The following is a 13,283-nucleotide window of genomic DNA, read 5'->3' on the forward strand; positions in this document are numbered from 1 at the left end:
TGGGAAGGAAACCAGCCCCTCAGGTGAGACCCTCAGGTCTCAGTGTTGGTAGCATCAGAGACAGGATGGTGCCAGTGCCAGTGCTGTGGTCACAGCCTATGAAAAGGCAGTAAACTGGAGGAAATGCAGGTTTTCTAACCTTCTTGAACCCTGCAAATTGTTCAGTCTTTGTTGAAAGCAAGGTTATTGAAAGGCTTTTAGCACCAAATCATGGCAGAGCTATTAAAACTGTCCCCAATTTATCTCACCCTTCTTCCTTTTCTCTTTCTCTCAACACTTGTTTTTTGTCTAAACATTTAATCAGTTTTTATGGGGCTCCACTGTGTGTCAAGCAAAGTGCTTCAGAAAGTTACAGTTTCGATAGTCTTGATGAATCATGTCTTCCAAGGGGATGCTTCTGAATGAACTGTGTTCCCTTCCTACCAAACTCCAGTGCTGGACACCAGGGAGCAGGGGAGATGTGTAAATACTGATTTGGGGGATTAAAAGGGAACCCAAAGAACTGGTCAAAGGAAACCACACTCCTGAGTGTCCATGGCTTCATGATCTAGTTTGCTTCCCTGACCCCGACCTCCTGTCAGCAGTCCAGGGAGTCCTCTTTCTGCGTATCAGACAGTCCAGGATGAAATTGAGTTGATGGATATTACTAATTCAGAAAAAGTTGCATCTTAATGCGTGTGCATGTATGCTCAATTGAGTCTGATTCTTTTTGACCTGCCATGGACTAACCTGCCAGGCTCCTCTGTTCATGGAACTCTCCAGGCAGGAATCCTAGAGGTGAGTTGCCATTTCCTCCTCCAGGGGATCCTCCTCCAGGGCATCTTCCCAACCCAGGGACTGAAACCACGTCTCTTGTGTCTCCCGCATTGGCAGGTGGGTTCTTTACCACCGGCGCCACCTGGGAAGTCTCTTATGTCCTAACGTTTTGCCTAAGTAGAGCCCAGGTTTCAACAGGTCATCCTATGGAAGAAGAGAAATATTATAAGACATCTTCCTTGGTCTCCAAAGTAAATAAAGTATTGAGAGGCTCCTGGGAGGAGTCATGAGGGGCTGAGACACACACTGCAAAGCAGGGCAAATGGCATTTTTATGTGTTTGCTGGGGCGTGGTGTGGATGAAGGCAGCTTTAAAAGGGAAAGGTAAACATTTGCTGGAGTCTTTGTTATTGAACTTCAACAAAGCCATACCTTTGTTCCAGTTTTATAAGGTAATGGATGGCAGAAAAAGCTATAAAGCTGGAGTTAAGTCACATTTGGAAGGAATAATCTTTGGAAAGCATCTCACCAGAGCTATCAACAGCTTGATCTTTTGTTAGAATGTGGAGTATCCATGGTTTTTGGCCTGAATCCTGCTGAGGGCTCGTAACTCACATGCATGAACTGTTGTGTGCATGCGGAGAGTGAGACTGCAGACAGATTTCATAGACTGATATGTGTGTGTGTGTGTGTGTGTGTGTGTGTGTGTGCGCGCGCGCGCGCACCATGGTTAATATTTATTCAGTGCTTACTTATTGGTATATACCAGGCAGTCTGCCAGTTGTTTATATGCCTTATGCAATATTCATATTTTAAGTAGCTATTATTTTTCATTTAAACAATGAAGAGATTGAAGTCCACAGAGCTTACACGGTGAATGCACAGTAGAGCGGAGACTCCCACCCTGGGAGTGTCTGTCTGAAGCACGTGTTCTTTCCATACTGCCTTTTTGTCTTGGGAGGAGGTGGTCATAGTGTCTTCAACCATAGTCTCTGGTGAAGGGGCTGGCATCCCCTCGAAGCAGCCTGCTTGCTGTGCGTCACGTGCTGGGCCCGGCAGTGGGGATTTACAGGCAAAAAGCCAAGCAGGGTGTCTGCAGCTCTCAGAGGCCGTCCTGGCTGGGCTGAGGACTCAGACACCTCTGTACATGACTGTCAAATGAGGAGGAAAGTGACAAAGCCTCTAGTAAAAACAGAATTAAAGGGTGAGGAGAGTCCTGGACAGGACCGTAGCCCTGATGTTTTGGGTTTTTTTTAATCACAAAATTAAAAATTTTTCTTGAGCACAAATAAGTATCCACAAGTATTGTTTGCAAGTATTCTCTCCCATTCTGAGGCTTGTCTTTTTGTCTTTGTTTATGGTTAGTAGCCAGGAACTTTTTGGTAACTTAATGTTTTAAGCCATTTTTTTGAAACTGAAGTATAGTTGATTTACAATGTTGTGTTGATTTCAGGTGTATAGCAAAGTGATACAGTTGTATATGTTGTGATTCTTTTCAGATTCTTTTCTAATTCTTTCTAATAACCATTATAGATGATTAGAAAATAGTGAATATAATTCCCTGTATTATACAATAGGTCCCTGTTGATTATTTGTTTTATATATGGTGGTGTGTATATGTTAATCCCAAACTCTTAATTTACACCTTCCTCCTTCCCCTTTGGTAACCAGAAGATTGTTTTCTATGTCCATGAGTCTATTTTTGCTTTGTAAACAGTTTCATCTTTTAATTCATTTTATTTTTATAAAAGCATTTATATTACATTTTTAATTTAAAAGTTTCCCCAATGTCTTATTTTAAAAGCTTGCAAATGAAAAGTTGAAAGATATTAATACAGTTATGACCACATACCCTAACTCTTCAGCAGGTAGAGAGGGTACCAGCGGTGTGGGATCAGGGAAGACCCAAGGGAGGGCGTGGTGCGTGAGGGGCATCTGAGAGGGGGCCGGGAAGGGGCTCCAGGTAGCAGGACAGGGCACTCGCAGGCGCAGAGACTGGGCAGCCCAGCAGAACCGCGGAGCTCCGCGCGAAGGCAGAGTGGCTGTGGAGGGGCGCGAGAGACGCTGCAGGACGGGCGAAATGCCGCGAGAGGCTTGCAGGGTGGGTGGAAGAGGCTCAAGGTGGGAACTTTAGACCCACCCATTAGGGGACGTGGAGGAGGAGGAAGCAGAGAGGGACGGAGTGGTCAGTAAGGACAGGACAGAAGGGTACGGGAGAGCAGGACAGAAGGAGGAAGTGACCGGCGAAGTGGGTGACGCAGGCGGTGGTTTCTCACAGCCGGAACCTCTGAAAGCAGCAGCAAGTTGGGAAATGGTTACAAATGCAGATACTTGGACCTCCCACCTGGGACCCAGAGGGCAGAGTCATGACAGGTTTGAACAGTATACGCCTGCTTGTAAGGATGCTACCTGGAGGGAAGCAATCTCAGTGAAGACCGAGGTCAGGTTAAAACTGTGGGGGGGCAGGCCTTTACTTACGGTCCCTAATTTATGCGTGCTCATGTTGAAAGCTTGCATTGCAGCATGGTTTACAAGATGAAGAGGCTAAAAACAGCCTCGTGTTAAGGAAATTGTTACTCCATATTCATGGGTTTTTTGTTTTTTTTTTTTTTAAAGAGAAAGAAAGGACTCTCTTCAGAATGTCCTGTCAAGTGAAAAAAAAAAGCAGGCTGCAGAACTGTGTTGACCATGCTACCATTTGTGTTGGAAAGAAAAGGATATGAATTTGCATAGCAGGTTTCTAGAAGGATACACTAGAAACTGTGACGGATACCCAAGAAACTGTTGGTTGGGGAGCAATGCTGATAGGGGAGGGGGTGTGGCTTCCACGTTTTACCGTTTTGAATTTTGTGCTAGATTCAGCTATGACAAACTCAAAACAAGTTTTCAGTGTTAAATGCGAATAGAAGAGGCTTAAAGTCATAACTGATAACCAGAAATCTGAGTGAGTGGCTCTTTCAGTCTGTTTTGCTCCTTCCTCCCACTGAGAGCTCATTATTTATGAAACAGCCCTGCCCGTTGTTACACAATATCCAGATTCTTCCTTGTCCTGAGGTGCTGCTTCACAAGACCTGTTCAGGTGACAGAGCTGAGTGGCCGAGTCTGGCCGTCTGCAGAGCCATGAGGGTTCTGCTCCGGAGGGTACACCTTCGCTCTCTCCCCAGCAAAGCCTGCGACTCCACCTCTCTGAAAGGGTCACACAGAGATAGAGTTTGTGCTTTCCAGATCAATTCACCTCATAAAATATCTCTCTGTTCAAGTTAATGTGAATATAACCACTCTGGAACCATTTGGAATCAAATGCCTGGAGAGAGTCTGGACAGGGAGCTCTTGGAGTGGTCTGGTCGGAAGGAGGGCTTGAACTGGGGACTGCAGTTGCAGAGGGTGTTCGTGTGGGGCAGTACTTTGTGGACTGTGCTGTGGGGGCAAGGAGGAGCTTGGAGTCTCAGAGTAGGACTGGCAGGGTGACCAGGAATCTGAGAAGATGGAGACTGTGGTGGTCATAGGAAGTTGCCGAAGATTTTCATGGCATCTAATAGTTGAAAAATGAGACCTCAGTCTCCATATCTGACTGAGATAGTGTACAGCAGAAACTAGCACAGCCTTGTAAAGCAGCTATACGTGCATAAAAATTAATTCGAAAAACAATAAATTTTTTAAAACGTGATCTTGAAGTATCACAGTATCAAGCTAGAGATTGTTATACTTATTTAAAAGAAGAGGCCAATGAGGCCCAGAAAGGTTCAATAGTTAGTCCAAGGCCACAGAGTCAGCATTTGTACCAGGGACATAATTTTGAGCCTCTTGTACATTTTTTTTTTCTTTCTTGTTGTGATTTCCTCTTATTTTGCCCTCCAGCATCATAGAAAGCTCCTTCTTCTCAACAGAACTTCACCTGTGAGCTGATCCCATTTAATCCCTGTTTCCAGGACTCTCAGCTCCCACAGGGCCTCCTTCCACAGCCTTGCAGCCTTCTGTTCCTCCTCTCTGCTGTGTGACCACCCGTCCATCCCGGGAGAACACCTCTGCATGGCCCCGCTGCGCATGCTCCTGCCCGTCCTGCTTCTGCCAGACTCCCCAGCTAGGTGCTCCCTCCCCATCTTCCCATCCTGGCTCCCTCACCCCAGCAACCTAGCTTCCTGTCCTTCCCTGCAGAGGTCTGGCCTCTGGAAGGGGTGCAGACCCTCGATTTCTGATCCTCCTGGTCTTTTCTCAGCCTTCACTCTGTCCTCTCGGTGATTTGGATGTTGGATACTGTGGCCACAGGTCTATCTGCCCTTGGCCTCAGTGATACACACTTGACTTCATCAAGTGTCCGTGACTCGATCACAAGGATACAAACATCTTGGTTGGTGTCTCCCCTCCCCAACTGCCTTTTCTCAGGCTCCTTCTGAACCTCCTCAGCGCTAACCCCCCTCTGCCATTAGCCTGGCCTCATTCCTCTTTTGAGAACAGCATGGACGTTCTTCTCCTCCATTTCTCTTCCTTCTAGCTCAGCACTCCTATAGGAAATCCTCCCTGGTTGAGCTGTCTCCTTTTTTTTCAGGTTCTCATAGTATGTATACCCTGAGATATTCACCCCAGTTCCTATTTTTATACACCCCATCACAATGAGAATGTTGTAGCTGCCCTTTTCCTCAAGGGCAGTGCCCTTACCTTAGATTTCTGTTTCTCTTGTAACATCCATGTGTATCATCTTCATTAGCTTGTATACATGGACATACATGATATGTACATATATACATTCATACTTGACTATATAGTTGGGGCTTGATTTGGGTTTGTTGATATACAGCTAGATAACATTTTTTTTGAGGATAAATCTGGTCAGAGCAACTAACTCTGCTGCATTTTATCTTGACAACTTCAGCCACTCAGAGCATTCTTGGCTCTTAGAACATTTTGCTTATGAAAGCAAGAACACTGATAAAGGAGGAACTGTGTATTTAGAAAAGTAATTTTCTCTTAATTTGTTAGACAGATATTTGTTGAGTATCTTCCATGAGCCTGGCGTTGGGACCAGAAGGAGCTTGAGGCAGACAAGGCCCCTCCTCTTATGGGTTTAGAGCTGCATGGGGCAGACAGATAATTAAGTACTAAACAGATAAAAGACAAGATAAATCCAGATAATGTTCAGTACTGTGAAGAAACCAAGAAAGAGCAGCATCCTAAGGTGAGCTACTCGTTGTGGGAGGAGGAGAAGGAAGACAACTCTAGATGGTCAGGGCGGCGATTTCTGAAAAGTTGACATTGGACTGAAATCTGAATGAGAAGAAGGACAGGCAGTGTGATCATCTATGGGGTCAGCTTTGGGGGTAGAGGGCACTGCCCATAGCAAAGTCTGGCAACTGGAAACAAGCCTGGTATATTCTGGAAATGGAGAATATTGAGTACTAAAGGAATATGGAAGATGTGGTAAAATATGTGAGTAAACCAAAAATGTATCTGTGTCTACTCACGGTATCTGTAGGAGAAAATAAAGAAATATTTATTCAGGTTGTAATCATTTCCTAAAGGTGTTATATAAATGGAGGCATCAGGAAATCTAGGAGTTTCGTAGATTCTCAACAAAATTGCAAGCTCTCTGAGAGCAGGGAGTCTGTCTCAGCTTTCTTATGTTCCACCTCGTAGCATAATGGCAGACACAGAGAAAAGATATTCAGTAAATATTTGATGAATGAATGCATAGAGGAAACAAATAATTGCCTAAGACTGAGATTTCACATGTTAATATTATTTGCTTTCAGTTTATCTTTGTGTCTCAGCTTGGCATTGCACTTGCACCAGATGCAATCATATAAATGGGAAAAAAATGCTAAGACGTAAGAAAACCATCTATAAGGTCGTTAATAATTCTAAGAACCAAGAAGAAAACAGAGTAGAGAAACTGGCAAGAGTACACTTAACGCGTTTATATATTCTTTGTGTTTTACGGTGAAAATATGGATTTCTTGGTGTATGTCGTGTCCCTGTAATTTGGAGGCTAATGTGTGCAATTTCTTGTAAAAGAGCTCTTTAGAGTCTCAACCTTAGGAAATAAGTAGCTTTCTTGGTCTCTAATCAGGGGATCTTGAAAACACAAAATACAATTATTTAAAGAGGAAAATAAACACTTTCCATCAAACCATAGACCTTATGATTTTTTAAGTCCCAAATTGCTTTGTAGATCAAGATTGGCCTATTTATTTTAATGGCAAGCTCTTGGAAAAATCTTGGAAATTAATAATCAAGTTAATGTAGCACTTCTAAAGCACACAAATTCTGCATTTATTTTAGTAAATCTTACTATACCCATAATACACAACAGAGAGGTATGATAACCCAGATAAAGCCACTTTTCTTGTGTAGGAACTACAAAATGGGAGTTGTAATTCATGTATCAAAAAGTGACTTTTATTAAAAATTGTCAATTGTCGTGAGACTGCTTCCGTTTCTGAAAAGGTCTTGGTACCTTTCCAAATGATCTCTCTGTTGGAATCAATCTTTGAACCAATGACAAAATTAAAATTGTATCTATTATCCGCCTGGATACAGTTGATTCAGTTAACATTTTTGTAAAAAATAAATTACATGCTGTAAGAATTATAGGAAAACAACATTTACAGCTCTTGGTTGACAGACTAATTGTTCACAACATTTCTTTACATAATTAGGGCTTCTACTAAAGTTAAAAAGAACTTTCTGTGCTTGACATTTGGATTAACATTTAGTGAGGGAAAGTGTACCTTTTCCCCAACTTTCTGTAATACACGTTTACAAACAGTGCTTTGTAGATAAACTTCCAAGAAATTCATTGTCACATTTGCCTGCTGTGTCTAGAGCTGGGACATGGTTGGGTTTGCAAGATGAAACAAATGAATGCTAGGTTTTCGTTAATGTCCTTCCATGCTCCCCTCCCACATTCTACCACCCATTGCAGTTAAAGTTCAACCATTCGGGCTTTAAGTGCAGCACAGCGAGACCTCAATTGATACCATCAAGCACACAGAGCGTGCTTTGCTAGCGGGTCAGACAGCCAGGCAAGAAGAAAGCAGTGCCAACCCTCTTATAAAATCCCTACTTGTTAGGATAATTCTGGTAACATAACACGGCAGAAAAAGAAGGTAGAGTCTTGTGTTGTTTACATTTTGTAGAACCGGGCTGCCATGAATCAAAGAGGGCCCACTGGATCTTCTACTAAGAACCTATCTCCTTGAAGAGGACCTAAGTCTAACTGTCTCCTGGTAGGGTCCAGTGTGCTATAGCTCATTTCACAATTAAGACCTTCTCTACTGGGTGGCTCATTGTTACAGCTCCTCCAAGGACGAGTTAGTGCATGTATTGCAGAATATTGCCAGTAAGCATCTATTATTTCCATAGATCTGTCCTACTCAAGTGGCCCATGTAAATATACATATTTCATCAGCTGAGCTTTCTTAGCCCAGACCTTGGGCTGACAAGGCCACAATTAATACTGCTTCCTGCCTGTCTGGGTATATGTCCATGGCGAGTAAGCATATGGATCAATCACTGAGCCAACCATGAATCCTATTAGCTTGGGAAATACCGTATAGTTTTCTCTTCTGGCTTCTGCAGGACTCGGGAGGCTTTATGAGGGAAAGGGGAAAAAACCATGCTTTGCTGACATAAAGCTGTGTTTAGTTATACATTCTGGCCAAGAAAAACCCCATCGTCAATAATGATAATCACAATTTAAGAAGTCAAGTGTTCCTAGAAAAGTATGCTTTCATTTTCTGACCTAAAGATTGGTTTCAGTGAAGTTATTGTAATCTTTCGTGCGTGTGTTTGCTCAGTCACTCAGTCGTGTCTGACTCTTTGTAACCATATGGACTTTAGCCCTCCAGGCTCTTCTGTCCAGGGGATTCTCCAGGCAAGAATACTGGAGTGGGTTGCCATTTCCTCCTCCAGGGGATCTTCCCAACCCAGGGATCGAACCTGCATCTCCTGCATTGTGGGAAGATTCTTTACCCCTGAGCCACTGAGGAAGCTAGCCTCAAACTTCTGTGATTGCAGGGACTGTTGTTGTTGTACCTATGCTGGTACCCAGCACAGCCTCAGAGACATGGTTCCGTTCCGTTCAGTTCAGTCACTCAGTCGTGTCCGACTCTTTGCGACCCCATGAATCACAGCACGCCAGGCCTCCCTGTCCATCACCAACTCCTGGAGTTTACTCAGATTCACGTCCATCGAGTCAGTGATGCCATCCAGCCATCTCATCCTCTGTCGCCCCCTTCTCCTCCTGCCCCCAATCCCTCCCAGCATCAGAGTCTTTTCCAATGAGTCAACTCTTCGCATGAGGTGGCCAAAGTACTGGAGTTTCAGCTTTAGCATCATTCCTTCCAAAGAAATCCCAGGGCTGATCTCCTTCAGAATAGACTGGTTGGATCTCCTTGCAGTCATGGTAGATACCTAAAAATATCTGTGGCGTGAGTGAATGTTCTCTGCAGTCAGGACATCTTCTGTCTCCTTTTACCCTGAAAATTCAGTAGGAAAAACCAGCATGGCATCTTCCTTCTGAGTGGTCTTCATCACTTAGCTCTCCTAAATCACTGGACTTTTGCATCTCTAGTTACTCTTTGTCTTTATCTTCCTAAATAATAAACAATTATTTATGGAATCCCTGATCTTAGCCCAGTGTCTCTGTGGGTTGTGTATTTCACTTGTGTCTTTCAACTTCAGTATTCTGTGTTCTTATGGCCTCTGTACACATCTCTCTCTGGGGAGCCCTGGCCACTCTGTATTGATCGTTGCTGGATTGCTCATCTGTCTTCCCCTTGGACTGTTAGCTCCATGAGACTGGGATCTGCTTTCTTCTGTATCCTCAGTGTCTAACGTTGTGTTTGAACTACTGTGAACTTGTATTGATCTTTGTAGAATGAATGAATGAAAAAGGCATGAATGAATGGAATGCCCATATTTATGGTTAGATCTTCTTTAGGCACTTGTTTCCGGATGTAGCTAGAGAAGTGAGATTCTGTGTCATGGTGTCCACAGTTGTGATTAGCATGTCACTAAGATGTGTCTTCTGGGCTTGGCTGCTGTTGATGTGATGTGCTGCCTTGCTAATGTGTCTCTATTGCCAAGCAAGGGGCTCAGAAAAAGGCGATCATTATATAAAGCGAAGTCGCTCAGTCATGTCTAACTCTTTGCGACCCATGGACTGTAGCCTACCAGGCTCCTCCGTCCGTGGGATTCTCCAGGCAAGAGTACTGGAGTGGGTTGCCGTTTCCTTCTCCAGGAGATCTTCCCAACCCAGGGATCGAACCTGGGTCTCCCGCATTGCAGGCAGACTCTTTACCATCTGAGCCACCAGGGAAGACTCTGATCTTTATATAGATAAAGCACTAAAAATGAGAGATTCGGTTGTTTGAATCACAAAAGGCCGACCAGGGATATGGCCTGAAATGAATTAGATCAAAAATTTGAATGGCTTTTAAAATGCAGCTCCTGGAAGTGGCTCTTTGCTTTCTGCAGGGTGTTTTCTGGGGGTGTTGCTATGATATGAAAGGCTTTAGGACAAGGGTTTGAAGGCGAATAAAGATTTCAAAGGGACCAAATAAAACAAGAATCAGATAATACATCTGATTAAATGGTTTTCAGAATACATAACTGTACAATTTTAAAACAGGGGGTTTAAAGTTTTCTGTTGAATACAAATAATACATAGTATTAACTGAAAATAGTATCAAGGATGTAGTATCGTATGCCTGTTTTTCCCCAGAGACTGCCTCTTCTATTCATGTAGTCACCAGATAAATCGAGGTGCTGTCCTTATATCCCTGCATGCTTGCTGTCGCTCAGTCATGACTGACTCTTTGCGACCCGATGGACTGTAGCCACCTGGCTCCCCCGTCCATGAGATTCTCTAAACAAGAGTACTGGAGTGGGTTGCTATGCCCTCCTCCAGGGGATCTTTCTGACCCAGGAGTCAAACTGGAGTCTCTTACATCTCCTGCTTTGGTGGGCGAGTTCTTTACTACTAGCATACCACCTGGAAAGCCCCCTTATATCCCTAGTCCTTGATAAAGTGGTATATATTGACATCTATATACTATAGAAAAGGAGGATAAATCTAATCATTTGTATTCCTCCTAGTCCTCTCAGTATTTTATAATGAGATTATTATTTTTAGTTCTCTTGGGCAGTTCCATTTTTTCAGATTCATATCGTTTTGCTTGTAAGATGAGAATGCTGATGTCTTTACTACCCGTCCCTCCTCCTGTTCTATGTCTTACTTTGCCAGCTCTTTTACTTTTTCACTAAGCTGAAAGCATCTTAGCATTTATAGTCTATACTTTGGGGAGGGTTTAAGAATGATTTAATGGGAAAATTGAAAACCAAAGACTAGAAATGGCTTGATTGAGATCTGGTTAATGTTAGAGCTGGGACTAAAACCTGGGGCTTTTGACTCTCAGTCTAGTGGGCTTTCTAGATAAATTCATTGACCTCATTCATCAGATGTTTATTGAATGCTTATTCTCTGCTAGGCACTACATTAAGTACCAGTAATACAAAAATAATAAAAAATCGTCTCAAATCTCATACTCTTATGAAAATAAGAAAAATAGATGTGTAAACAAATAACTATGTTTTGATGCAATAAGATGCAAAGGAAGATATTGTGTAGCTTTTTTTTTTACCCCACAGGTCAGAGATTATAGAAATCGATGTAATTACTAAAAGTTACAGTTTCAATATGTTGAGAGGAGATAGTGTTTCACCCAACTAACTTATGCATGTTTGGAAAATAAGGCATTGCTGATATAAAGATAAATTTAAATTGTCTGTTTCAAGTTGAAATATAAAGGCAAAACTTTTATAAATTTATAACTAGAAATAATAATAAATCAGTTTCATGTCTTCAGTAAGTTTAATGTGAGAATATCCACATGTTCTTTAGTTGTCCTTTTAGGTTTGTTTGATATTCTAATTTTAAGTCTAAGGCTTATGCATTTTTTTAATAGATCTTTTTTATGGTGGCTTGTGACCTTTTTCCTTTCTTCCTTCCTCCCTCAGATTTTCATCACCGTGAACTGCCTGAGTACAGATTTCTCCTCCCAGAAAGGAGTGAAAGGACTTCCTCTGATGATTCAGATTGATACCTACAGTTACAATAATCGTAGCAATAAACCCATTCATAGAGCTTACTGCCAGATCAAGGTCTTCTGCGACAAAGTGAGTAAAGATGACCGTTTGTCATAAAGGTGTTTTTGTTATTAGATATTATTTTTGAGGACATTTCCCCCTTGTCCCGTTTTCTTGTCTAGTGGTGTCCAAATAATCACTTTCCAATCACTGTGGGAGTGGTAATCTTTCAATTCAGTTCTTATGAGCTATCTAGGGAGCCATCAACTGTATTTTTTTTTTCAGTCAATCATTCTACCACTAATTTAATGACTGACATTGTCCTGTGCTATGAGTCTGATTCACATAGATATAATAGATGGATAGTTTTTAGTGGGTAGGTAGATCCTGTCCCAGAACATGCTAATATAACCTATTTTATGGGTTAAATGGGGTCTCATCTAGAACCTTTTGGAATGGACACAACACCTTTTAAGTATGTTCATTAGCAAACATGCTTCAGGAGGACATGTAGTTTTTGAATCTTCTTGAATTCCCCTGTATGAGATAGATCAATTAGAATAGCAAAGATTAAACTCCCATGATTATGTGATGAGAGACCCTTACAAATCCCAAATGTGAATGGGACCGAGCATCCACAGTTTCAGAACCTGTATGATGTCAGCATCGTGAGGGAAAATAATGGACCCACTTCATGACCAAAGAACAGGACACCACCAAGTGGTCCAAAGAGCAGAGAGTGAAGTGGGCCGTCGGAGGGCATCTGGTGAGACTGGGGTAAAAGGGGATGGGTTGTGCAGACTTGAGTTTACTGGTGGGTGGGTGCAAGGGGACAAAACATTGGAGTGTTTGGGGCTCTATTAACTTGGGAAAGTTATAAATTGAAGTTCCCTTCTAGGATAAAAATCCTGCTCCGAGAAAAGGCTGCTGGGAGTAGAATCCAAGTTGAGTTAGACAAAAACAAAACAAAGCTTCAAAGGAACGAGAAGTTCCAATTAAAAAGGAAGAGGGGAAAGAAAACAGAGTAGTCAGATCTCGGGAAATCCAGGACGATTTTCTGTTATCACTTTGTGAACACAGCTAAAGTAGGAGCATGAGGACCATCAAGCTAGAAGAATTATCCTAGCTTACTCATTTCACTTAGAAATGACCAACAGAAAAGTGCTGAATCCCATACAGTGTCGCATGAAAAATATAACTAAGGTTAAACTAACTTCTTGTGGACCATGGATGTATGCCAGAAAGACATACCCCTCAAACAGGTGATCATATTATATGTCCTTGTACCTATAGCCTACTGTTCCAGATGGGCTTAGAATTAACAAAATTTTAAAATATGAAGTTAACAAAATCATGAAACTTATGATGAACAACATAAACCACAATTTGAAAAACTCAGACATGAGATGTTTGGAGAACAGAATGACTTGAAAAGAGATATAG

At 42.3% G+C, this 13,283-nt stretch overlaps 1 protein-coding gene across 3 annotated transcripts in view; it reads left to right on the top strand.

Moving 5' to 3' along the window:
• GRHL2 (grainyhead like transcription factor 2) overlaps positions 1–13,283 on the top strand; it is a 172,166-nt gene that overhangs the window by 113,193 nt on the left and 45,690 nt on the right. For all 3 annotated transcript variants that reach the window (XM_005689192.3, XM_005689190.3, XM_005689191.3), the window contains exon 9: positions 11,772–11,930. In XM_005689192.3, coding sequence (XP_005689249.1) covers positions 11,772–11,930 — 159 coding nt within the window. The remainder of the gene's footprint in view (positions 1–11,771; positions 11,931–13,283) is intronic.

Source organism: Capra hircus, chromosome 14, assembly GCF_001704415.2.
Source record: "Capra hircus breed San Clemente chromosome 14, ASM170441v1, whole genome shotgun sequence".
Classification (NCBI taxonomy): Eukaryota; Metazoa; Chordata; class Mammalia; order Artiodactyla; family Bovidae; genus Capra; species Capra hircus.